The following is a 27,130-nucleotide window of genomic DNA, read 5'->3' as shown; positions in this document are numbered from 1 at the left end:
TCTCTCAGTTTTGATGATTATAGAATGAAATCCTCTCAAGACAATCTAATCTAATGGTATCCCTGTTGCTTGTGTTTTATTTTCTACCATACTTTCTCCTTCCACTCAACTTTCCACATATATTCTATATTGCCTATGAATTGACAGCTTCTATAACAATGTCCTTTTGCGACTTAGTAGTCTTAGATTTTATTGGTGCTACATAATATTAACATTTTATGAGAAGTGAATTTGGGTTACAAGTTATATTTATCAAACGAACAGAATTAAATTAACTGAATTTAATTCAGGAAATAAATCACCCTAATAAATAATAAATAAATATAATACACAAATTTCACTGTTTGAGTTGAATTACTGATTACTACTGAATTATTTTATGATTAAAAGAACTTTTTAATCTTGCGTTTGGCAAATAGTTATTTACTTGTAGTCATTAAAATGATCAAAACTAATCTTTCCCACTTTTTGGACATGTTTTCATGTCTTTCCCATTTTGAAAATTAGCAAAGAGAAGTAGTCTATTTGTACCTCACGGGAACAGGAAGTCAGGGATTAAGAATTAAAAGCTTCAAACGTTTCAAAAATGAAATACTGCATAAAAACATTTCAGACACATTTTTAGGTCATGCCTACACTTACACAATGCCACACATACATCCAATCAGAAGACTGATATGAATTCATTAGCAGGATCATCCTTACTTGGTCTCTAGAAGCTGTCTGTTCTCCGTCAGAAGATTTTCCACCTCCTTTCCCATCCCTGAAACAGACACATTTATTTCTCTATAACTCGTCATAGACACCAAACAAGGCCTGAGGCAACAATTGATTCTTACCTAAACCCCCTTAATTTAGTTTCAAACTTTTTTATTATTCTTTTTAAATGCAATTCTAATAATTAGAAGTACAGTATATTTGTAGGATAAGATACCATCTTATGAAACATTAATAAATATTCCAGTCTACACACCAAAAATATTGGCACTGCTGTCTTGTTATTATTTTTCCTGAGCAGCTTCAACAACAATGTAAAAATGGTTTGCTTTCTTAACCACACAACTTAGTAATGTCATGCTCTAGCTAACAGCCATACATTAATTTCTTCTATCATTTAGAAAAGAAAAAAAAAAACAGCAGAAGAAGTGAAAGCAGTGAGCACAATGTGAGAAAAAGCCAAGCTACAAGCTTTTTAAGCAAAAATCTCAACCGAAACTGAACATCACGAATGAGGGCATGTCAAAAACAAACCTGTGTTTGCCTTTTGTTTGCAGTTTAAAACACAGAGGTTTCTGTGTTTTAAAGAGCTAGTTTTAATGAAAGAAATAATCAAAATGACCTATTTATATGTCCTTGCCCCTGGTAATAAAACTTTAACGTTGAGATGGTATTTAGATACACTAGTCTTTAGCAGGCAGATGCTGCTATGATTATTTTGTTGACAGATATGAAAAACTGTAAAGGTGTAATATGCAAAATTGGCAAAAAAAAAAAAAAAAAAAAAAAACGTACACAAAAAGAGACACAAGCCAGATTTTAAAAAGGGAAAAGCAGAACGATATGTAAATAAGTCAGGAAGGATTTAACTAGAAAATGTGAGCGTGAGCGTCGACACCTTACCGAAGAAATCGTCACGGACTGCAGGCAAAAGAAGAAGAAACGGCAGGAGGAAGAGAAATGATTAGAGACAGGAAAGAAAAGGAGAGAAGTTGAAGAGAAGCATTTATTGATTTGAACTGAAGCCGAAGGAGTTTGTTAAAAGTGTTGCAGCTCAAATGTATTCATTTGAAAGCAGAGGATTTATTATACTATCATCACATTTCTTTTTGATTCCATTAAAAACCACTACTGCTAAAGGCTGTTGTGATGCGCTTCAGTTTGATAAGCATTCATTCACTGTTTTCCATGCCAGCTTCACCGTTTTCATGGAGGCAATGTTTCAGGATTACCTTTAAATCATAAACTCAGCTGTTTTATATTTGTTTTAGATTTTCATGTGTATTTTAATGGGATCTCATGTGATAGACTTCCACAAAGCAGAGGACGAAGTAAATCGATGCGAGGTTTTTCGATGTTTGTTGACAAAACAGTAATTTTTAAAAACTTCTTATCAGGCAGATCATTGCACCTTTTGGCCGTTTTGCTCTTTATAAAGCAACACAAATACAATAAGATGATATTAGCTGTACATATGGTGCACCAAAAACCCAAAAGGACTTGGATAAGGAAATCATTTTCTTTATTGTCAAACCTTGACAATAAAGAATTAAAAGGTTCTAAATGTTAGAATTTAAAAATTACTCACAATGTTAGGTCTGCTGATTTTGAAAATCATTTTAAAAAAATTATAAAAGAGGCAGATTTGGATTTTTCCAGCAGCTTGATCAGGCAGTTCATTAAAATAATTGATATTTAAAACTAAATTATGGACAGAGTAATGTCTCCTCTGAGAAAGATTAGTTTTGAATTTGAAGAGTACACTTGAAAAGATACACACCTGAAAACTCGCCTATGGGAGTCACCAGCAGACGCACATAAAAGGAAGAAACAAAAAAAGAAATGGGTGAAAGGTTAACGCGGGTCAAATTTCTCCCTGCTGCGGAAAATTCAAACAGTTTGAATAAGTCGCAAAGCACGACCAGGAAAATCCCAGAAACAGAAACTGAAAGAAATATACATTTAAACTGCACAAATATCGAAGCTGAGAGAAACAATGGGCCTTTAGGATAAATAATGATTGTGATGAAATCGAGAATGAACCAAATGTCTTATAATTTAATAAACCCTCCACTGCTTCGTAATAAAATAGGGAGAAAAACAAGCAATTTGGTATAACAAAGAAATAATGAAAGTAGCACTGCATGAATGGACTGCTGGGGTTAACAGTGTGTGAGATTGCACGTTTTTGTGGATGCCGTTGCAGTGACGCCCTGCTCCAGCTTTCCATGCAAAGAAAACCACATTCCCAGCCTCGCAAGAAGAATATTTCTCTGCTAAATCCTAAACAACTGGTGCAACACGGCCAGGCATCCGAGTAGCACCAGAGTAACGTCTCATTTTGGCCTGTTATGAAACATAAAACCAGAGATAATGCGACAGAAACATGAAATTGTTGGCAGTACCCAGCAGCTCGGCACCGGCGTCGACGTCCCCGATGATGTCCGACTTTGCGTCTTTGATCTCGTGGTACAGTGAGTCCGTGTTGATGCCGAACGCCTCGTTAACAATCCCTTGAGAAGGACTGGGGGAAAATAATCAGTAGAAAAATTATAATTTTCCTGGGCCATGTATACACAAGAAAATCCCTCCTACCACGAACAACCTGACTGTTTCAGTTCCGAATCTTACATTAATGATTCAAGCATTTCTTTTGTAAGAGGAAAATCCTGGACTAAGGCTTATTTATTATTGGAAGACAAAAACGGTCCTGATGTAAACACCCAGATATACATAGTGACATGCAAACGTTTTCATATATGTAGAATGTTTTAAAATGTATTCACTAAAAACAAAATCCCAAATGAAATCAATAAAAATCCTTTTAAGGGTTTTGTGTGATGAACCAACAGAAGGAGGTAGATAATTATGATCTGGAAGGGAAATGACATCTAAAAGTACCCAATATTGGTATATTGGCGACCGGCAATCGAAGGACCAAGTACCCAACTTTGTGGAATAATACTTTGAAAGTCCACACTTTGCAGCAGTTACAGTTGTTTTTTGGGGATATGTCTGTTATCAACTTTCCACATCTACGTACTAACAATTTTTTCTAATTCTGTTTTGTAAAATAACTCAAGCTCAGTCACCTTGGAAAGAAAAACTCTCTGAATGTACATTTTCAGTTCCTCCATGCACGGTTTCTCAAATTAATTTACGTCTGGACTTTGACTGGGCCACTTCAACACAAGAATACGTTTTGGTTCAGGCTGTTTGCTGATCATTATATGCTTGGATGCTGGGTTGAACAGTGATTCGTATTTATGTTGTTTCATAACCTAACCCTGCTCTCAACTTTTCCACTGTTATATCTGTCTGGTGTGTTCAAAGGTCTTGATGCTGATTTTGCTTTATTAGAGTAAAGGGTGCTTAATTCAAATACTCAGCACACCTTTCAGATTTTTACTTGCAAAAAAAATCTTAGAACAATAAATGGATTCTTAATAGTTGCTTTGGATTTTTACCTGTTTCCACCTCCATAAACCCTGGAATCCATTCCCATCTCCAGCTCTGGGGTGGAGTCGATTATTTCCTGAAATTCGGACCATTCGTCACTGCTTCCCATACCTGGAGAGGAGTCACACAGCAGCCGTTATGACATCTTTCCTGAACTGTAAGCGACAGGAGATGAGACGGAAGCAGAAGCGACGTCCTCTCACCGATGCTGACGTTCCTGGTTTCCTGGGAAACCTGCACCTCCATGTTGCGACTGAGACGCTTGGCGCCTTTCCTGCGGTTCCCGGCACGCATCATGTCGAAGTCGCAGTGCGGGGGGAAGCCCTCGTTGATGGGGGTGATGGTGGCGGAGGGGACGGAGGAGGTGGGCGTGTTGGACTTGCTTCCTGTGCTGCTGGGTGTGGCTGCAACCGAGTCAGACTCCGATTCGTCCTCCTGGATGAGCGGCGGTAGAGATGATGAACATATTATGTGAGGATCATTACAAATATTTTTGATTTTCAACTAAGAGCTAAGAATACAAACTACAATCAGATTTTTATATTAATTTATTCTAATTAGATGAAAGTCCTCGAGTTAGACCAGTATCTTAAAATGAAACTTTCTTAGATATAGTTCTCATCTAAAATCTTCATAAAAGCTCACAAATACCTAAGTCATTTCAAAGATGAAGCCTGAAGTAGTTAGCAAAAATCAACAAATGATGAATTAATATTGGTTTAATTTTGCATTTAGCAACCTATGACCTGCAAATAAATACTGCTATCAAATTGAAATTGGTGCTTCCAGAGAAAAAAAAATCAACTAACAAGCTGTAAATAATCCAAGAGCATTTTAAAGCAATGACTCGTGAGAGTTATGAATGGCTGCTTTTCTCATTTGCTGCAGCGTCTATCTGTGCTGTATTGGCTAAAATGATTGTAAACAGGAATAATAATATTGGGAATTTGTTATGCTATTTTTATGTGTTCTACTTTATATCGGCGCTACAGCTAAGAAATGCTTTCATTGGCAACTCTGCTCACGAATAAATACAATGTTCTTTGTTATATCTTGGATAAGCGTTAAATTGCTAGATGCTAATTAAAACACAGCATTGACCGAAGTCCACTTAGAACATTAAGGACTATCTTTAAGGACTTTTAGTTTCTCTTGCAGTCAAACAAACATAACAATCACAAACTTTTAAATTAAAAGCATTAAAAAAATGACTACATGTGTACGAAAGGCGTAGCACGACGACACACGGTGGAAGCCCCACAGTAAAATAATCACAGTTACAAAAAAAAAAAAACTGCACAAAAACGACCCAAATAATCGTGATCCCTGCATGCTTGAGTCAATGTTCATAAACATACAAATTAGATTTTAAAGGAGCGGATTGGATTCGTGGCTGATGTGGTTGAAAACCTTTGTTTCTCTATGAGTGACACAAGCAGGCGTGGGAGGAGTGGTGAGAGCGCAGCAGTGATGCCAGCCCCTCCGTCCTCCACTTCCCCGGCTGTTGACAGGGAGCTGTGGACGAGGACAGGGCGTCCCCCCTCCCTCCCCGTCTGTCCCACCTGAGAGGCGGAGCTGAAGGTGGAATGGCCGAGCTCGCTGACCTGCCAGATGTCTGTCCCGGGCATCATCCTAGCCCCCCCGTGACCCCCACGTACCATGCCCTCGCCACCAGGGTACAGGCTCAGCGACGGCGGGCGCTCCGCTTTGCTGCGGGTGGAAGGGGAAGAGAGAGAGAGAGGGGTGGAGAGTCATGTGAGACTGTGTTGGTTGCCACGACGCCTAGCAAAAGCAGTCTGCCTACGTCAAAGTTCGCCACGTTACAACCACAAACTTCAAGGTGTGTCGTTGGCACAAAACAATGCATAAATATAAAGTCTGAAAAGTGTGGCTTGCATTTCTATTTACCACATGAAACTCATTTTCATTTTCATTTTGGGCCACAACAATGTTATTGTTGCCCGAATGTATCGGTAAATCTCGTTAACAAACTGTTAATGAAATAGAGAGCTAGCTTTCTCTAGACTCAATTTGTACTTCTTAAGACAAAATAATATTGAACATCTTTTCACACTGATTTATTTCTATAGAAATAAAGGCTGTTTTGATCTGACTGCTATCTTGAAGTTGTATTTCTGCGGCATCCTGAGGTCCAGGGGGAACAAACATTGCCACAGCAGGCCAGTTTCGGCCTGTAGGCTGTAAGTTTGACACATATACTCTTAACTAAAAAAAATTTAAGATTTGACTCAGATTCTCACTTCAGAAAACTAGTTCAGAAAACTAAGTGTAAATGATTGTCAGACTTTTCAGTTCTATTATTTTAACAACATTTGTCATCAGTTGTGTTTTACCTCACAGTTATTTGGAGCTTTTTTGTTTCAGTTGCATACATTTGTGGTTGTAATGAGGCAAGATGTAAAAAAAAGAAAAATTAAAGTTTTAATACTTTTGCAAAGCACTAGATCTTGATCATATTCAAGGACTGGGTGTCGTTTGGCATGCCCTCAGATGGAAGAGACTCAATGATCAGCTAATGCAAACAATAAACAGCCTCTCGCAGTAATCACTGTTCAAATCTGGCTCATTTAAAGGAGCAATTCAACATTTTGAGAACGGAAGTTTAACTAAACTTAAATATGTCTAGTGTTATGAATGCATCTCCCCTGAGTCTAATTCAATCAATAATTCAGCTTAAACAGTTCTCCACCTTAATAACGTTAAGCAAAAATGTAACCTACTGAATTAACTCGAGGCTCAACAGCCAACTTTGTTGATCAAACTCAAATTGTGTCATTTAAGATAAACCACGAGCGACAGCAGACAAAGATGGCAGGCAAGAAGACAAAATAGGACAAAAACATGAAGGATAAAGAGGAGAAGGTAGATTAGGAAAAAAACTCTGAACATGATGCTTAATGCATTCCTTACTTTTAAAATTTGGTTTTAGAATACAAAGTCAGCATATTCATGATTTTAAGTCGTTTTTACAAGCATTAATAACGCAGCAAATGCATAAGGGAAGTTGTTTTTTTTACAAGCGGCATGCAAAGGTCTGTGCACTCCATGTCAATATTGTTTCACTGTTACTAACAAAACTAGGTTGTTACTATTCTCACGCTCACGTTCTGAGAATAGTAATGAAAGGAGGATAATAAAAATGCATTTTATGAAAAGGACGACTAATTTAACAACTAAAGAGGAATAATAAAGAGGAAAAAAATCATGATTTTGGCTGTTGATCGCAATAAACAGCTCAAAGCCCCATGACTGGTTGTCAGTCAACATAAAGGATTTAAATCTAAAACAGGATCAAAAAATGTACAAAGAAATCACAATTTATATAAAAAAAAGGAGAGACATAAGATGAAGGTTTATGTCGTGGCCTAAAGAATGGCCTTTTGAAAAACCTCCATCAAATAATTATCAGTTAATAAAAATATCAAAATTGTAAAACTTTTTAATCGAGACGTGATCTGACTGAATCGTTTTTATTTTACAGAGACAGACATTTTGACTTCAGGTGCTCAAACTTCCACATGACACCTTTTGATTTCATCAGAAAAAAGGCAAAAAGAAGGGAGAATCTTGGTTTCGACTCCAAGCAGGTCAGGTCACAGGATGCAGCCGAGGGAAGCGGGGGAGAGGGCAGCTATGGCACCAGGTTGGATTTACCTTTTCCTCCATGTGTGGCGATGACTGTGCAAACAGCAGCACAGAGAGCAAAAGCCAGCAGGACAGACAAGACAGACAGATTAGTGAAAGACAGGAGACGGTGCCATGATGACGCACAGAAACACACACGTAAATCCTTAGATCGCGGTTCCGTTGAATTTTTTCAGTTTCCTCTCATTAGAAGCAGTTTACTAGTGGGGGTTTCACTGCAGCAGCTTTTCCTCTAGTTCCTAAATAATGCTGTCTGCAAAACCTCAGTGGGGTTCACAGTGCAACGCCGGGCTCCATCAAGTGTTGATGGAGACCGGCATTTCTCACTCCAAACATTTCTCACTCCAAAAGTGAGAAACGTTGAGATGCAACATTTCTCAGCGTCTGAGAAATGACGCTGAAAAAAACCTAATATGCAGCATTTTAAGTGAAGCTGCTCCAGATGTCCTGCTCCTGGTTTTCCCTCACGCCCTGAGGCGGTGTTGCGCTCAGCGCTGCAAGCTGATAAATGAGTACCAAACTTTTCTATCTTCCAATGATTTCCCAAAACGCCGCTATCCATTTTTGGCTCACTGCCTCTGATCTGTATCAGTGCGACAGAGGAGTTGTTCTCCACAACACACGATGGCGACACACAGATGAAAACAGCAACAAAAAACCCCTGATATGTCCAGAACACAACGTAAAACACTTCCAACAAGACAGCGTGAGAGTTACATGTCGAATCAACACATCAGTGAATGACAGAGTGACGAGCCGAAGTGCGAGACGACGTCTACTCACGTTCGTCCACAGCCGGGGCCTTCTGATTGGCTGTTACCCCCTGGTTGCTGCAGTTTGGACCGCTCTATGTGCTCTACGTACGTCTGGATCATCTGGGGAGCGACACACTTTACTTTCAGAACAGTAACGAAACTTAAGCTTTAGATCCGTTATGAAAAGAGACCAATAGAAAGGAATTTGCTTTACTATATATTCTACAGTGACAATTAGGGTTGGCATTTGCAGTTTGTAGGTTAAAATGTAAAAATAAATAGGTAAATACAATTATTTACAGTACAGACCAAACGTTTGGACACACAATTGTGTCCAAACCTTTGGTCTGTACTGTATATTATAATGGAAGTTATTTTTATGCAACGGGAAACTAAAAATAGAAACAAATAATGAATAAAAATCATTTTATTTACACAAAATTTAAATTATTATGTATACCTTTATTAAATATTACGTGACCTGGATATTTGTGTTGCGATTTAGCTGATGATCTTTTAAACATGCTTACTAAAAAGGTTTACAAGGCTTTTGGAACAGAGACTGGCCCACAGCATGACAGCTCTTACACTGTACAATGTGCAGAACTTGCTTTTTTTTTTACCCACATTCATAATTATGTCAATCTCCATAAAGTGTTTGTTACGGAAAAGCTCAATCCTTGTCTCATTATATGAAAGGAGATGTTTCGGTTTAAATCCAGTAGATTTTAAGCAAATTCTACGTTTACGTGAGTTTTGGAGACCGAATGGTGGCAAGATGGAAATAGGTCACTGTCAAGCCTTCTGAGCACAGGCTGAAAGAAATGATGCTGTATCTAAAAACCAGAAAACAGTGAGTTATAAATCAGTATTTAAAACTGTGATAGATACTCTGATCAACCTAACAATTAAAGTAAAATAAAAATATAAAAATTAAGAAGTTGCATTTGTTTTATATTAACTGCTAAGGTTGCATGTAAGTGTGACATTTACTGCTTATTTGTTGAACAAATTTCGCGTGACTGGGGACATAAAACTTCCTGGGCTGAAAGAAATTTGTTCTTGAAATGCCGAGTGAAAGAAGGAATGTTTCTGTTTTTGCACTGCGTGTGTAGGCCTAGAAACGTGATAAACACAAACAAAAGATAAATGTTGTTTACCTCTGTGTGGCGCTGATGAAGAGCATTGTACTCCTTCTTCATCTCTGCCTCACGCTCCTCAAGACGAGTGACTGCGAGAAAAAAGGAAAGGTGAATTTCTAGTTTTGATGAAATGAAAATGGCTGGTTCTTTATTACTATAGTGCCCGACAAAAATCTAAGGCTGAAAATGATCCAATCAGGATGCATTATATTAGCAGGAGAGGCTATTTCCAGGCTCCGTCTTGAGAACTCCCATCTGGTTTGAGCAGCCTGGTTTGTTTCATAAACGACAGAACGTCCACTCACTCTGGTCGGAGTAGTTCTTCGTCTTCAGCTCCAGCTGCTTCCCCTGAAGCTCCAAAAGCTCCACCTGCATCTGCAGCTCCTTTTTGTCTGCCTCCAGACTGTCCTCAAATTCAATGAATTTCTAAAAAGGTAAAGAAACACAATGAAACAAAAAACATTAACTCAATGTTAGATTTGCTTTATTTTGGTAAATTGACATTACCAAAAAGGAAACAAAATGAAACACCACTTTGCAAACCAATAATTTACCATAAAGGAATAAGTTTATGCTTGTCTACCCTATTAATAGACTCAGCTGTCTACATAAATGAAAGATATCTACCATCCTTAGCTGTACATAAATAAATAAACATACAACTCAAGAAAAAGTGAAGGGTTTTATAGTATTATAGTGATCAGATTTGCTACCGAGACACAGCAGACTGATCTGATTAACCCTTAGGTCAGCTTTAAGGCATTCCTTTGTGGTTTTATCATCTTTTGATTTGTCTCACTTGGAGACATTTCACAGTTTGTTTCAGCGTGTAGCAGTACGGAGCGAGCCACACAGCTCCACACCTCCATGTCTGTGTTTTTGTTTTTCATAAAGCTGTTTACAATGCCGCCCTTTTCCCCCCCAGTGCTGTAAGTACACAGAGGCTTAATGCTGTAATCCTCTGACTGCAGGGAGACCAGAATTATTTCTGCAGCAGAGATACAGGACTTCACATGAAATAGCTCTGACAAAGATTTAATATAAAATTATTGATTTTATAGATTTTATTGATATATCTTAAGGTAAATACTTCCTTAAATACTGTGCCTTGCAAAAAGTATTCATAACCAATAAACCTTCCCACATTTTATCACATTAAAAACATGGCTTTCTTTTTTTTTTTAATAAACAAAAACATAAAAAGTGTGGAGTGCAGCATCCAGCACTTATAAGTAGCTCTAATCGGTAAATAAAGTCCATCTATGTGTAATTTTATGTTATTGCAAATCCAGCTGTTTTGTTTGTCAGAAGACATCCGTAAACAAACGCCGCCATGACGACCACAGCAGATAAACAAAGATAAATTTAAAGAAGTTTAAAGCGGGGTCAGGTTAGAAAACAATTACCCCAAACTTTGACATCTCACAGAGAAAGGCTCAATACATCCGCCAGGAATAGAAACAGCATTGCACAGCCGCAAACCTGACCTGGCTGGCCAGGCAGAGAGAGATTCATCGGAGAAGTAGCAAGAGGTAGATAGTAACTCTGGAGGAACTGCAGAGATCTACAGCTCAGGTGGAAGAGTGTGACTTCAACAGATCTGTTTTTCTTACATGCACACTACAATGAGATTCAAAGCTATGCTTCAAGTATAAAGTGTTGTCAGAGGTGGAATGTAAATGCACAACACATATTTTATTAGTAAAATAAAAAATTCAAAACCATGCATCACTTCCTGTCTGCTTCACAATTATAAGCTAGTCTGTGTTTGTCTATCAATCTATCAGGACATTGTTGTTTGTGGCTTTACATGTAAAAAAAAAAAAAGGTTCAATAGGTCATGGATAACTTTGCAAGGAAATGTATCACAAAATTAAAACAAAATATACTTATTTTCCCTAAAAACGGGTTTTTATTTGTAAAGCTTGGGCCTAAAATTATTATTTTTTTTTATAAGATAAAGGCTGAAAACATTTTTTATTTTGTGTTTGTGCCCAAAACTGTATTCATTTTGGATATCTGTCTTAATTTTATGAGACATCCATTTCAAAAAACATCATCCCATCACCCTAGACTGGCAAAGGACGCAGTTATATGCAAAGGAATAAAATAATCACCTTGAGTAGGATAAAAATAAAATCAAATATTATTTAGTCAAACTCTTTGGTTCTGTGTACATTCGGTCTTGGATGAATAATTCATCAGGAATCCTTGTGATGATGGAGTGGATCTAATTTACTTCCCTGACAAGCCACAGCGAAGTGCATTTAAATGCAGTTCGGTCACATTTTCAGCTATTTATAACGTGTGAAATCCGTGAAGAGACTGAAGTGACAACAGCAGGGAGGATGCTGAGAAATCTGCATAGTCGCTGTGAAATCATGTAGACTTGTTGTCGGGTCAAACCTGTTTGTTTAGGATTCAACCTGAGGAACATTTTTAATTCGAATAAAATCAGAAAACAAAACTGAAACAGAAACTATCTAAAGCATGTGATGCTCAGTGGTGAAAGCTGACCAGTCCATTAGAGGAAAAAAAAAATGGCAGCTTAGTTTCAAAACAGGTAATGGAAGTCTTGATTTATGGACAAGTCGAGGTTCTGTCTTTGTTTTCCATCATCTGAGGCCCAACAACCTCGTAATCTGAGCTGCTTTTTGCTCCAGCCTCCCAACATTTACTCAAGAGAGAGTTTTAATGTGTTTTGAGATTCCAGACATGTTTTTTCTCTTATTAGCTTTTTGTCTCTTGACCCGAGTCCAACTGTGGCTCCGTAAGCTCCAGCCTGTTTCTTTCTCTTTGCTTTTATCCCGTTGTCTGCTCAAATCGGGTTACAGTGCCAGCGCTCTGTGCGCTATTGATTTCCTTGACTGCAACCGTGCGGACGTCGACCCATCCCCCACCGAGCGCCGCTCACGGTCAGACAAAACGACCGGTTTATCCATTGCATTGTGTTCTTCGATCAAAACCATGAAGGGAAAAAAAAAATGCTTTATTTGGACACTCATAAACTGTGGGCTTATCTTACTCAAAGCTTTCCAATATTTATTGCTGACTTTAACTTCCACAATAAAACCATTTGATGTTGCTTTGTGATAGTCGCTCTATTGCACTGGTAAATAACGTGCTGACCAGAATCGCTCTTTCAGTGTGTTTTAAAAGAGCCGCAACGTTTTACTTGTGATCCGCGTGAGATGTCCACATCCAGTTCTACATGTTTTAAATGTGTCTGGCTTCAGCTGATCATCCAGATGTGCAGAGCCCTGCTGGTGAACCATGGTTTGATTCAGTTAAGTTAAAGTAGGAAGGGATTAAACAGCGACCCTCGAAGGCTGACTTTGGATGCCACTGACCCACTGAACCCTTTGCCAATGACTCACTTATGGTACTATGTTTTTTTTTTTATCTCACCGACTTTGTGAGCAGACAGAACCGATTCAAGGTTGCATGAGTATTTAATGTGGGATACCCTCACTTGACCACCAGCTTGACCCTTTAGTTTCTCTAAGGAAAGGGTCAAAGGTATGAGGAGAAGTTGTAAACTAAAAAAGTAAACAGCAACATTTACCATTTCATAATTTCCGTTGGGTCATTTGCAATAAGAAAATTGGGGGGTAAACACAGTTCAGTAATGAAACACAAACTCAAAGAGCCAGAGGAGATGCACAGGCTAAAGCAGAGCTTAATTTAACCTTTTATCCATTATCTTACCTAAGCTGCTCCATTGCTCCAAGTGTTTACAGAAAAAATAAAATAAAATAAAAGATATATAAAATGTACTAGCTTTAATTTTAATTTTTAGGCTGCACAGTGGTGAAGTTGGTAGAGCTGTTGCCTTGCAGCAAGAAGGTCTTGGGTTTGATTCCCGGTCGGGGTCTTTCTGCATGGAGTTTGCATGTTCTCCCTGTGCATGCGTGGGTTCTCTCCGGGTTCTCCGGCTTCCTCCCACAGTCCAAAAACATGACTGTCAGGTTAATTGGTCTCTCCAAATTCTCCCTAGGTGTGGATGGTTGTTTGTCCTGTATGTCTCTGTGTTGCCCTGCGACAGACTGGCGACCTGTCCAGGGTGAACCCCGCCTCTCGCCTGGAACGTAGCTGGAGATGGACACCAGCACCTCCCGACCCCATTAGGGACAAAGGGTGAACAGAAAATGGATGGATGGATAGCTTTAATTTGAAGTTTGCATGGTTACTTATGAACATTTCCAATGTATGTCGTATTTTTCTTACACTAGTAAATAACTTAATTGCCTACTCGCCTTACATTCTTTGGACCGACATTTTTTAGGTGTAAACAAACAGCGTCTTGAAGAGAAAATCTGGGTAGTGTGTTTTCTAAGCTTTTAAATTACTGGGAGCTCCGGAGCCTAGCTTGCGTACGCCTCCGGTTGTCTTTGCTAAATGATACCAAATGATATGTTTGCGTAATTGATGTGTAAAAGTGGAGGATGAACTCCAACTCGGCTGTGTATTTCCTGGGTTTTTATTATGTTTCCTCAAATCTCTTTGTGAGTCACCATATTTACATCCATCCATCCATTTTCTGTTCACCCTTGTCCCTAATGGGGTCGGGAGGGTTGCTGGTGCCTATCTCCAGCTACGTTCCGGGCGAGAGGCGGGGTACACCCTGGACAGGTCGCCAGTCTGTCGCAGGGCAACACAGAGACATACAGGACAAACAGCCATTCACACACACACTCACACCTAGGGAGAATTTAGAGAAACCAATTGACCTGACAGTCATGTTTTTGGACTGTGGGAGGAAGCCGGAGTACCCGGAGAGAACCCACGCATGCACAGGGAGAACATGCAAACTCCATGCAGAAAGACCCCGGCCGGGAATCGAACCCAGGACCTTCTTGCTGCAAGGCAACAGTGCTACCAACTGCGCCACTGTGCAGCCCCCATATTTACATCACTGTTAGCAAACAAAAAAAACCTTCTCTGAGTTGTTGGGACCTTTTTAAAATTCCACATTTTTCCTGCTTTCAGTTGCTTTTTTACAATGAAGTGAGGAGCCCTGACATTTCTTAGTAATTTGCAAATACAATATGTTGTGTTGTGCAGCCGGAAGTGGTTTAATTCAACAACTTTGTACTGAAAACACTCTGAACTTGTTAAACGAACCCTCTTAGAAGAGCCGGCGAAACGCATTAGAAGTAAAGTTGATGCTTGTATGGATGCCAGTGAAACGCTGAATTACAGTTAAGGCACTTTATGGTCTCATGGTTGGGTATTAAAAAATTCCTAGAGGTGGAGTATGTGCTTTAATTTAATAGCTTACATGTTGATGTGCGCTACTGTACTCTTTCTGCTTTTCTCTGTTTTGTTTGAGTGATGCTGCACTCCAGTTACCGCTGCAAGAATCCACAGACCGATCGTTTCTTTACTTTTGCGTTTGCATATTGAGAGCTGTTATTTTATATTTGCATATACTTCCAGAGGCCTGGTGACAGAACTCTGTAAGTGAAGCATATTACTAATATATCGCTTTTCTGATGGCGGAAAGCCCAGAGAATAACAGCAGCCTTCTAGTCAAGCCTTTCTATCCCTGTAAAATTACAGTCAGCAGCAGTGTGAGGGGTTTGGGTTTCTGCCCAGGGTGGCATGGTCTATTGGGTGGCATCAAGAGAACCAAAGTATCATAAAACTGTTTCATGAACAGTTTTTTTTTATTGCCTGTGGCGATTGTTGATCATTTTCTGCGTTTTTGTCTGATCTGCTTTCTACAATCTCTACTACAAAAATCTTGCATATCTTAAAATAATGGCCAAAGTATTTTTTTTTTTTTTTTACTAAAATGATCTTGGCAAAAATAAATAAATTTAATTACCAAATCTTGTTGTGTTTTAGGTACAAAAAAACCATTATTTTATTAAGATGACAATATTTAGATTGAAACCTCAACTGGATTTATTCATTTTACTGAAAGTGGGTGCAATCTTTATTTTTACATGATAAACGGTATAAAATAGTTTATTCAATGATACCAGCAGCAGATTGAGAAACTTTTAATTAAAAAAAAATCAACAGGTCAGACAAGAACTGGTTTATTTTTACACTGATCCTGAATGTTGACAGATGTGTCTATAAAATGAATATCTAGTTTTTAGTGTTCCTGAAAAGTTACAGCATAAAACCTGTTTTTTGTTAGTTGTTTGATTGTGTGTGGTGGCAGGAGGAGGGGTTCATCCATTTATACAAAAACAACCACTGATTACAGGCAGTACAACTATCAACGTTTCTTAAATGTTCCTTTGACAGTAAATAATGGGCTTTAAATTAGGAAGAATTTGAAATTGTTTTAGACAATCAGAAACCAACATTGAAAAAAAAAGTTAATTATTGACTAAGAATATAATGGTTTTTGTTGTTGTTGCTATTTGTTTGTGAAGTAAACAAAGTGGAGGCCCCCTGCTTGCCCCAAACAGAAGCAACCAGGTTCGCTTATGCCATGGACCGGCTCTGTCACTGTACAGTAATAACTACATTCTGCCTATACTGTATAGGCTGTTTCTTGTAATGCATCTATTATTACATATGTAAGACTGTAAAAAAATCTCTACGCGCATAAAGTATACTGATAAATAATAGACTGATGCCAACTGTCTTAAAATAACCAATCCTTTCCAGAAGGGCCGTGACTGATGAGGTGAGGATGAGGATGAGGGAGTGTCTGTTACTCACCTCCTCCGCCTGCTTACGCAGCGCTTTCTCCCGCTCGTACTGGGTGATGAGCTGCTCGTTGTCCTCCTTCAGCAGCTCCAGCTCCACTTCGTGCTCCTGGTTCTCGGTGAGCACCGCGTCCAGGTTCTCCAGGACGTTGACCACCAGCGGCATCAGCTCCTTCACCACCTCCTCGTCGTAGCTGTGGATGAGCCGCTCGAACTCGCGGTAGATGCTGTTGGCCAGGCCCGACACCCGCTCCGACATCACGGTGCCGGAGCCGTAGTCGTCCTGGTACACCACCTCGTCTATCTCCATCATCGTGGCAGCAGCACTCTGTTTATCCAAACAAGACTATAGAAGCCAAAAAAAAAATGTTCAGGCCTGTGAGGCTGGACTGTCACAGTGTTACGACCCCAGTCGGCACTTAGGGTGGGAAATAGAGGGTATTTTATTACAGTCTTTCCTCCAACAGGCTGCAGGAAGCGCTTATTCCATGGTCTGCAGATGCGCCGGTTACGCGTGCTGCTGTGTGCGGATAACCTTGAGCCGTAAAAGGGCCATATTGGATAAAATACGCCGATCTTCACAGAGCTTTTATCAGTTGTAGTCTTAGCAGGCTCTGGCCCCCAGCCGCGGCCCAGCCTTTGGCCCCCTCCCACGGAGTGATCCAGCCTGGGGTTCGGCCCTTTCCCAGCCCATGCCGAGGAACGAAAAGCCTCCGACGATGATGTTGCACCTGCTCCTCAGCAGCCGCAGCCATGGACCCCTGCCATTACACTGGCGGGGGAAATAAATAAATAAATAAATAGGTGAATAAATAATCCGCGTCTCCCCACTGCCGCTGGGGCCCGATCCGTCACTATAGCCGCGTTCCGCCCATGTTTTTCTCCTCTTCCGGCGGGCCGCCGGTGAAGCTGCGTCGGGCGTTGATGGTGATGTCTCCCTTTGGGAGAGGCTCTCCCTGCCGTTCAGATGGAGGAGCCAGCTGACCGAGTCAGCCCCACGTCACGCCGTCTGCAATCAGTCAAGTCGGACAAGCAACACGGACGAGAAAACAGCTGTACGATTTCAAAATAAAAGCTGCTTCGACGTGTCTGTGTGGACCTCTGCTGGACGATTTAGAAACCTTTCTTCTAAAGACATTATTGCGTTTAAGTTCTTAATTATATTCCAGGCGTGTTCTTATTTGCTCATTAATTATAGAATTAAGTAGTGGGGCATATTTATTTTTTCAAAACTATTTATACTTTTTGACCTTTTCCTATAATGCAACCCCAACCCTGTGTTTTCCCAGGAGATCAACACACATAAAAACATATCATTCTTGAAGTGAATGTGTGTTGCTCAGTTTGAGTGGAACATTTTTAGCTTTCTTGTTTCGACAACTTCAGCTGTACAAATCACAGTTTGAATGATGAGTTCACTGAGTATTTAACAATTGTGTGCATGGTTTAATTGGGACAGAAAATATAGGCATTTATCACTTCTTTTTGAAAAAAATGTGGTTGCATTTAATTATTAAATTATCCCAGTTTGAGGATTGACATGATTTCTTTGTCCTATTAATTCTGTTCTGTTTTTTTCTCTATTTTCATGCTGACTAAAACAAGTTAACAGGTCTAATTGACTAATTTTCTTGAAAATAAAAACATTTTTCAGTACCATTCTGATTTATTGCGAAGCGTACATAGTCAGTACATCTTGACTATGTACTGAATATATAGTCAAGCAAATACTTTATACTGTACTGTATATGCATGCACATAACTTTATAGTTTTCCTCTGTCAAATTAAGTCATTTTAACAATTAAATGAGATGGTATGAACAGTTACCCAGTTCTTCAACAGCCTTTTTTAAAATCCCTTATTACTTTTACTTGGGATGTTTTTTTGTGTGTCTAACTATTTCTTACTTCTACTTAAGTAAAAACACATTAAAATAATGCTACTCTTATTTGAGAAAAAAATGTACAGCACTAATCTTATTTCCTGAAGAAAAAAAAAACAAAGCTATGCAATTCATTTCAGAAAAATAACAGGAAATTATTCATTAGCATTCGTTGCTATGAACTGAGTAATAAGTATTGTAATTGTAGTTTCCCACTTAATAAAAAACATAATTAGAAAAATATTTATCTAAAAACGCCTTAAACATAGAAAAAGGCTGTTGAAGTACTAAGACTTTTGTATCAGATTTACAAATCTATTATTAACATGGGCCACTTAAATAACCATATGTACAGATGGATTCTACAGAAATAATAGTAAGAAAAGCTTTTTTACCTCTGCTTATCACTGTTAGTTTTACGTTGAAAGTATTAAACCGGAAGCCCACATGTTTTTGACGGAATTTTACTTGACTTGTATCCGCATCAATAAGTGATGCCAGAATCTTGGTCATAACGACCACACACTCTTCAAAATCTTCAATAAATCACTTTATATAGTTGACAACAGGCAGTATTTATACTTAACCATTTTAACATTACTTACCCATTTTATAAAATTGATGAATCTTCCTTTTTAGAGATTTGCTATGTAGACAATCCAATTAAGTGCTTGCCAGGGTAGTTATTTAAACACAGAAAACAGGAATATCTCGTGTAATGTGTCGCTGTTAAAGTCTTGTGACTGACAGTGAGTCAGCAGCGTTGTTCCTCTTCAGCTTCATTTTCAGAAGCTGACAGACTGAAGCCCAGAGGAGGAAATCAGCGATCATTTCACGACCTTACAAAGACGCAAGTCGATCCAGTTTCGCTTGCAATTATTACTTTGTGTTGGCCTGTCAAAATAAAACCCAAAACAAAACGTTGAGGTTTGTGGTTGTTGAATGTGGGAAAGGGACATAAATACTTTCGCCAGCCACAAGTTGTTTTTTGTTTTGCTGAGAAAAACATGTCTTGATGGTAACTTCTAAATGTTGGTAGAACAAACTTGCCTCACTAGTGATGCCAGATCCCCCCCCTTTTAAATAAACTTTTTCTACCTGTATGGAGATCTTATGTTTAGTCAATAAAAAAATTTAAAAAACACAACATGCGTTTCTTGGCTATAGACACTCTGATGCAATGTAAATGGTTGCTTTTCTCTGCATCACACCCGTGACAGCATGGTGCAATGTCTAAGGTTTACACCAGCTGTTGCTTCAGCGTCTTCGCCTCATTGTCCCAAGTCTATGAAATGCATCCTAACTAGTTGTTTTCTTCAGCTGTCATCAAAAGTTAACATAAGAATTCATCAAATTTATGTCAAACCCAAGTGTAATTGAGATGGAGATGATTTTAATTACTCTTCAGTGAAATCAAGGTCATCAAGAGATGCTTCCCTGTTCTTGGGAGTGCAAACAAAACAAAGCTCAAATGCAAAACAAAAGTTTTATTTCAATACACAGGACTCCTTTCTTCTGCTGCACTCATTTGCTGCCAGGCACATCGAACAGAGAGGGGACAGGCTGGCATCGGAATAACTCGTCTGTGCTTAATGATGTGGATGAAAAAGGCGACCAGAGGAGCCCACCTGCACTCAATGGGGCTGCGAGCTTGTTTAGAGTTCACACGTCTTCAGCCGTTTTAATTTAAAACATAAACAGAGGCTGACCCCCAAGCAAAAGAAAGGCATGTTCTCAGATAATGCAAGCAACGAGGACAGAGCAGAGAAGTACCCGCACAATACATTCACATACAATCAAAATGAAACTTACTTTGAGGAAACATTTAAAAGTCAATCTTAGGATTCATATTTGTTTGATTGTGGTTTTTTGGCACCCATACAGATCGTATTTTTAATGTCAGCTTTGTCTACATGTTAGGCAATAGTAAATTAAAACAAGATGACAAATGCTAAGCTAATAAGGTGTTTAATTACACATTTAAATGATAAAAACCGTAAGGATCTGACAGGTCAAAAATATTGAAACCACGCTAAATTTCTTGAAACATTTTGCACAAAACTTTGGTGTGAAAAAAAAAAATCTATATCTCCTAACTGAAAGGCTACATATTAGGTTTATTAATAAGTATCAGCTCCACAATATAAATTCAGGTCCATTGAGGTTAAAAATAAAAATTGTCTCCATTTCATTTGGAAAATTTGTTTTTATCCAATCTACATATCCTCAAAAATCAAACAAGAATAACCGCACAACTGAATTTGAGCACTGTTACAGTCATATCGATTGGGACATACCTAGCTAGCTGATTGACTTGTGTGTGATTGTATCATTGCAGGATTCAGTGAGGAGGAAGAGGAGGGGTGAAGAGTCAAAAGGACAGGACTGAGACAAAGAGAGAAAAGTGCAAAAACAAGTTGAAAAACAACTAGAAATCAGAAATCTGATGTGGACAACACCACCAAAAGATCTACAGGCAGCTTGTGTGCTGTACAGATGAATTAACCACTGAAGGTGCAGAACAGGAATGAGAGAATCAACAGGGAAGCAGACGATGAACAAACTGGGAGAAGCGATGTGTGTGTGATCATCAGTAGAAAACCACGCTGGACTTTCCTCCGGGGGGATTGAGGACCCTGTTGTGAGAGCGAGGCTTAGGCCCCAGATGAGGCTCGTGGTTCTTCGGCATTGTCTCGTCAGGAGCAGCTGCGGCAGGTTTTGGATCCGGACTGGCTGAGACGGCTGGAGGCTCTTCCTTAGCTGGAGCTGGAGCTGGAGCAGGAGCAGGAGCAGGAGCAGGAGCAGGAGCAGGAGCTGGAGCAGGAGCTGGAGCTGGAGAAGGCACAGGTGCAGGGCTGGCGACTTCCTCTTTCACTGCTGGCTGGCTCACTTTGGCTTCAGGTGCTTAGAGGAGGAAAAAAAAAAGTTTCTCAAATGATGGTTAGTGACAAGGCGTCACAGTAAATGAAAACTGCTTCATGTCCAACACAGAGGAAACTAAGGTGCGATCACAGACATCTCCTGCTGTTCTTATGGGAGGCATTTCCTTCACTTACTAGAGTGGGAAAAAAAATCTTTGTTTCTAAGACTTTAGCACTACTGTGTTTAAAGTCTGCCTCAGAAACAGAGGGGAGTTTCTACAATAAGTAGCAGATTAGTGGAATAAATAGTTTTGCTAAGATTTAGATTCCTGAAAAGAAGAAAGAGTCTTTTCCATGTGACCTAATGCTGTACCATATTTATTCTTAATAAATGCAACACAGAGCCAATAACGATATACATGGGGTAACAAAAATGTACAAATTTGGGTTAATAATTTAAGTAAAAAGCATTCACTGAATTATGAGTACTGTGTGGATTGGGAACAAATGACCCTTTTATGCAAGGACAGACTTGTAGCTAATTTATTTCCATATTCATGTCTTTTAGCAAAAATATTTCCAGCATTTATATATATATATATATATATATATATATATATATATATATATAAAAAAACATTTTGAAAACCGACAACATTAACTCACCTGGTGATTTAGGCTCAGGTCCCACACTTAGATTGTCCTGCAACAAAATCAGATACATTTATTTTATAACAAAAGGGAAAAAGATTAATTCAGTTTCATTTTGATGGGGAAAAAAAAGTTCTCTGTGAAACTAGGTGGCATGCAACGCAATTCTGTTGTGTTGCATGACAAAGCAATAGTAAAATACAGTTTGTAGTGTCCAGAAGCAAATTAAATATGACGGGAGACTTCAGACATAAATTACATTTTCTGCAAATGTAACAATGTTTGAGGGGGCAACTGATTTCTTTGTTATTTATGCCTTTCTTTTTGTTAAAATACATTTCATTTTTCATTAATCTGATTCCGGTGACACTGTAGTCTAAGTAGCTATTGGATAAGTGAATATAAGAGACTTTCTGTTTATTGGCGCCATTACAACAATCACTTCCACTACATGCAGTGTGAAAACTTTCAATGAAACTAAAAGCTGATTTTTAAAAAAATAAGTAAATCAGGACAGGAGCAAAGTGGTGAAGAAGGGAAGAGATAGTACAACGAGTTCAATCTGAGTTTCTCTTCTTGGATCCCCGAGCAAAACGAAAACAGTTTTACACCAAATCCTGTGACTGGCCACAAATTATCAATGGTTCAGGAGCTCAGGCAACTTTAGGAGACAAACCTAAGACAGTTGCATTAGTTCTATAGCGTCATATGCGAAACTGATTTTTCAAAAATTATTTTTAAATTATTATTATTATTAATCAGCCATGTGTTTCAAGTACTGAAACGTTTTCTTTTGGATCAAAAGATGAAAGGTTCAACATTTATTATAGATCTCCACACAACAACTTCTTTTTTTATTATCATTTATCAGCTCTCATAAACCCACAAACTATTTTGTAATAACATGGATAGTAAATTACATTTTATTTGGTGCCTAGTCTCATTCTGAAATAAATTATTAGAGAGAAATCTGACATTTTAAGGATTGCATTTCAGTAGCCTTTTAAAAAAACTGAAACACTATAATAAATTCTGGGGCTGCAGGAGAGTTAAATGAAGAGTCCTCGAGAAAAATCTGAATCTTGTCAGAGTAAAAGTTATCAATAGTTAATGATAGCCAAATAGGAGAAATCAAAGCACAAAAAGATGCTATGTTTTTAATAGAAACTGAGGTTTTTAATCAAAGAGACCAAAAAGTGGGCTTCTGGTTTACCTTTGGCTTGTTTGGGTGGCTTCGGCTGGAGCTTACAACAGGTGTGCTTTCTGCAGACCCAAATATGTTGCTGGAGGCTCCACCTGGAGGTACTGGCCTCTGTGGCCGAGATGGTGCTTCGGGTTCCCCGAATATCCCACTGCTCTTCCCACCTGCACAAAGTAACAGCAAGCTGTGGTCACACTTTGCAGCAGTAATAAAGTCTGGATGACGCTGAGCTCTACAGCTCTACAGTTAGATACCAAAATTAGTTAGATTGTTACATTTGCAGAAGATTTTATTTATGTTCGACAGAAAATGGTTTTATACAGCTGCACATTTCTGTGAATCTGAGTATGATATTTCTCCCACCCCCATCTTGTCAATTTACCTTTACTGTAAAGTTTCTTATTTTTGTTTTCATATTTTACCTAATGTCAATCTACATGCTTCAATGTGTCTGCCATCAAGCTGCTGAAAAATCTGAAATGATCCACTGACAGACATTAAAGGATGTTTCCATTAGTTTTTCTTCAGGTTACAACGTTAAACTGTAATCTGGGTGTAGAAACAAATTCATGTCAGGTTGTGAGCACAATCTAATGACAGAAAAACAAAATGTAGACAAGTTTTCAACAGTTAGACTGAGCTCAGATTTGATTTGGTTTTATCAGACACTTGACAGAACCCAGAGGAGAGTTAGGAGCAGACACATAGGAGCTATATTTATACTAGCATTATCACATCAGACTCACAACTTTCACACTTTAGACTTGGACAAAGCTGACCTGGCGGATTGGAGCGTCTTGATACATTTTGGGGCTCCTCTGGTGAGGCAAAAACTTTAGAGGCCATCTTATTAGACCGTCTTGATGGAGCGCTATCCTCTTCGTAGCCACCAAAAAGGTTACTGGAGCCGCCACCAGGAGGCTGCAGCACCCTGCATGGAAAAACGAAACAATAACTCTTACATTACACTCTTATCTCATTCAGACATACAAATATTCCTTCACTAAGGAACGAGGACAGATAACCTTTTTATTCTTTTGTTAAAAGTTTATATCTCTAAACTAACAGACTGCTTAGGTATTCAGAAAACTCTAAGGTTAGAATTGAAGACTTCAGCGTTTAGAAATTTAAAAACATTTTCCATTTCTAGTGCTTAGTGGAATAGTTACCTAGAGTGCTATGCAGAAGGATCATTTCAATCTTTACATACAAATATATTGAAGAAATTACCAGCAGATATAATCAAAAGAAGGAGAATAAAGAACAGCAAAGTTGTTCTGTTTCCATCTTTATTCGTTGGAAGAGTCTAATTTTATCCATCACTAAACATGCTGAGTTCTGACTTCTAATATCTAGTAAATCAACAGGAAATACACATAGGGAATCCCATTTACAGTCAGCAATGCCGACCACCAAACTACAACAACAATCTAATGCTAAAAACAGTTTAAATGTCAATTCTGTGTCTTTTCTTCCCTTTCTTAACAATAATTTAATCATGTTTAACAGCTGAACAGCTAAAGCTCTCTCACACACACAGGACGACGTCGCTTCTGTTCCCAATATGAATATTTAATGATCCATCTTGACAAAAAAAGGCTCCTGTACAGTTACAATAAATTAATAATGAATTATTTAAACTACAAATTCAAGGCTTTTTTCTTGTCAAATAGAAAATTAGAACTGTTAAATATTCTTAATTAGAAATGAAGAAGGATAAGAGTAAATTGCATGTCCTGCAAGTGCTTTTAGTTGAATTTTATTAGTATAAACACCACTGTCCCATAACCCGGAGTGCATTATTGTATTAGTAGATGACCAGTGAGATGGTTAAATAAAAAAATCAATGTTTTTTTTATAATACTATAAATACTTAATTACCAAAGGAATTAACATTTCAGTTTGCCCAAAAGCTAAAAACCTATTTTGAAGCCTCTCCTTCACAGATATTAAAATGAACTGAACAGCTAAAAGTAATATTTATGTGTTGGAGCTTTAAAAAAAAGATTTGAGATCAGAAATAGGACACAAAATCTCATAGTTGAATCTCTGAAAAGTGGTTCTACCGCTCAGCCATACCTCCAGATTTTCCATTTCTTGTGCCAGAGTGTTGGCAGTGAAAACAAGAACAACTGGTGCAAAGTAAGCACAGGCTCCATGTCACGCTCTAACTGCTGTTTTAAACCTTTTTTGTTGTCAAAATAAAGTATGTGTACTCAAGTTCTAAAAAAAAAAAAACAATTTACTTTAGAAATTAATTTTTGTCTTTTAGGAAATGGAGAATAGGATTTGAAACACAAAAGCTTTCACATACTTATACATCTCTGGGGAAGAAAAAAAAAAAAAAAGACTAAAAGCAAACTATATTTTCAAGACTACACTGGTTGAGCCTAAAAAGTAGCGAGTAGTTATTTTCAGGATGGATCTGGTTAAACAGCCACAATATAATGTTTGTTTGTTTTTTTAAAAATAAGTATGGACATAAACAGTATGTAATCTGCCTGTATAATGTGGCAGCCAAACATACTGTAAGGGCAGCCAAATTACATGTTATTTGATTATATGCGCTCGGAGATAAAGCTGAAAGCTTGAAAACATTTTTTTTTTTAGTTTGGCAATATCTCTTTAAAACAGGATACAACTACCTTGCAGTCGACTGTTTAGTGAGGTTGACCGCATAGCTGATGTTTTCGAATGATAGTAAAAGAAAGAAGAAGAAAAACACACTCCTGAGTAACAAGAGCAATGTGACCACCCCGCTGTTATTGGTGAATACAAAGACGAGCAGTCTGAAGAGCATTTCGCACTTCCGCAGGGACAGACAACGCCTGGTAGGCTAGCTTGGAGGCTATCTTGACTCTTGAGTTTAACTTAAACAATAACGCTTATATTTATGTAGCTGGGTAAATGGTCATATTACATTATGTAAAAATTACCCTGGTAAAAAATATATATTTACAGCCTCATGTTAGAAGAAATTAGCAAGTGACGTTGCAAGAAAGCGAAAAACGTTACTCGTCAACGTTTATCAACAGTCAAAATAAGCCTCTATCTTTCGGCTAAACTAGCCGTTAGACGGCATTATAGTCACCTGGAACTTGGTTTTTCACCAGAACCCAATCCTTGGAACATGTTCGTCGAAGTCATAGTGGTTTTGTTTGAACTACGTCAAAATTTTAGAAGGAAACTTCTTCAGTTTGCCACCTAGACGACCAATAACTTCGCCCCCTGTCTGCACTGCAGCCAACAAAAGTCCCGAAGAATTTAACTCCACCCAGCTGTGACGCAGAGAGTTATTATTGGTCAGCGGTCAACTGAGCAGCAATAGGGTTCGCTTGGTTCAGTCACCCTGAGAAGAAAATGTAGGCGACTGGCGGAGTCTAATTTCCTAAGACACAAATGCTTATTGTATTTTTATAAGTTTTACATATATGAAAAGTTGATGCTTCAGTAGCTTCCTTACCCTGCAGGAACGACACTTATACGTGTCTACCGTTATTGTGAGTGGCAAGTTCGCTTCGGAAGCCAATGTTTTTCAAGAAAATGACGTCACAAAGCTCTTTTCCATATGCACTACAACAGGGGTGCCCAAAGTCCGTCCTCGAGGATTGACTTTGGGCACCCCTGCACTACAACCTACGTTAAATTGCTTATATATCTTTTTTTATATTTACGTAAGTATATAGGTGTCTGCCATATTGTGAGTGGCAAGTTCCCCTTGGAAAAGCAATTCTTTCCAAAGTACTTGTACTTAAACTGTCTCTACGGTGGCCGACAGGTGCAAATGCGCAGCAAAAGAGAAAACATGCAAACAAACAAAAAACACGCGCACAAATTAAATGCGGCAAGCAAAAAGCGAATAAAATGCAGCAAACAAAAAGAGAGACGCAAACAAAAAAGACACCCCCGAATGAAATGCAGCAAACAAAAAGTGTTGAAAACGGAAGTGCTCTAGACCACTAGGGGGAGTCAAAGAAAATAGTATTCATTTCTATGGGACCAGATGCGAGATTCAAAGAAAGAAATTTGAAAAAAAGTAAAGGTACGTATAACTATATTTCTTTTCAGATACGCCGTCTTTTATAATATTATAGAATAACAGAATAATTTATGGGTAGCGTGAT

The 27,130-nt window shown here is 38.5% G+C and overlaps 2 protein-coding genes across 18 annotated transcripts in view; both read right to left on the bottom strand.

Moving 5' to 3' along the window:
- mapk8ip3 (mitogen-activated protein kinase 8 interacting protein 3) overlaps positions 1-17,424 on the bottom strand; it is a 32,103-nt gene extending 14,679 nt beyond the window's left edge. For 5 of the 17 annotated variants that reach the window (XM_028041948.1, XM_028041954.1, XM_028041956.1 and 2 more), the window contains exons 1-12: positions 16,424-17,424; positions 10,045-10,165; positions 9,758-9,828; positions 8,626-8,717; positions 7,852-7,875; positions 5,739-5,886; positions 4,380-4,611; positions 4,185-4,287; positions 3,123-3,241; positions 2,498-2,509; positions 1,621-1,638; positions 706-763 (exon numbers count right to left, since the gene is read on the bottom strand). In XM_028041948.1, the coding sequence (XP_027897749.1) occupies positions 706-763; positions 1,621-1,638; positions 2,498-2,509; positions 3,123-3,241; positions 4,185-4,287; positions 4,380-4,611; positions 5,739-5,886; positions 7,852-7,875; positions 8,626-8,717; positions 9,758-9,828; positions 10,045-10,165; positions 16,424-16,723 (1,298 nt within the window). In that variant the 5' untranslated portion in view covers positions 16,724-17,424. The remainder of the gene's footprint in view (positions 1-705; positions 764-1,620; positions 1,639-2,497; positions 2,510-3,122; positions 3,242-4,184; positions 4,288-4,379; positions 4,612-5,738; positions 5,887-7,851; positions 7,876-8,625; positions 8,718-9,757; positions 9,829-10,044; positions 10,166-16,423) is intronic. The other 12 variants (XM_028041952.1, XM_028041965.1, XM_028041964.1 and 9 more) reach the window with 8 other exon arrangements.
- A 2,341-nt stretch (positions 17,425-19,765) lies between these two features.
- Positions 19,766-26,282, bottom strand: jpt2 (Jupiter microtubule associated homolog 2). The gene is made up of 5 exons (XM_028042660.1): positions 26,098-26,282; positions 23,786-23,937; positions 23,019-23,170; positions 21,821-21,857; positions 19,766-21,197 (listed from the first exon to the last, which is right to left on the bottom strand). The coding sequence occupies exons 1-5, from the start codon at positions 26,151-26,153 to the stop codon at positions 20,884-20,886; spliced, it is 711 nt and encodes a 236-aa protein (XP_027898461.1). The 5' UTR covers positions 26,154-26,282; the 3' UTR covers positions 19,766-20,883.
- Between the last annotated feature and the right edge of the window lie 848 nt (positions 26,283-27,130).

This window comes from Xiphophorus couchianus, chromosome 16 (assembly GCF_001444195.1).
Source record: "Xiphophorus couchianus chromosome 16, X_couchianus-1.0, whole genome shotgun sequence".
Classification (NCBI taxonomy): Eukaryota; Metazoa; Chordata; class Actinopteri; order Cyprinodontiformes; family Poeciliidae; genus Xiphophorus; species Xiphophorus couchianus.
Note: the sequence above shows the minus strand (reverse complement) of the source record. Positions and strands in the feature narration are given on the sequence as shown.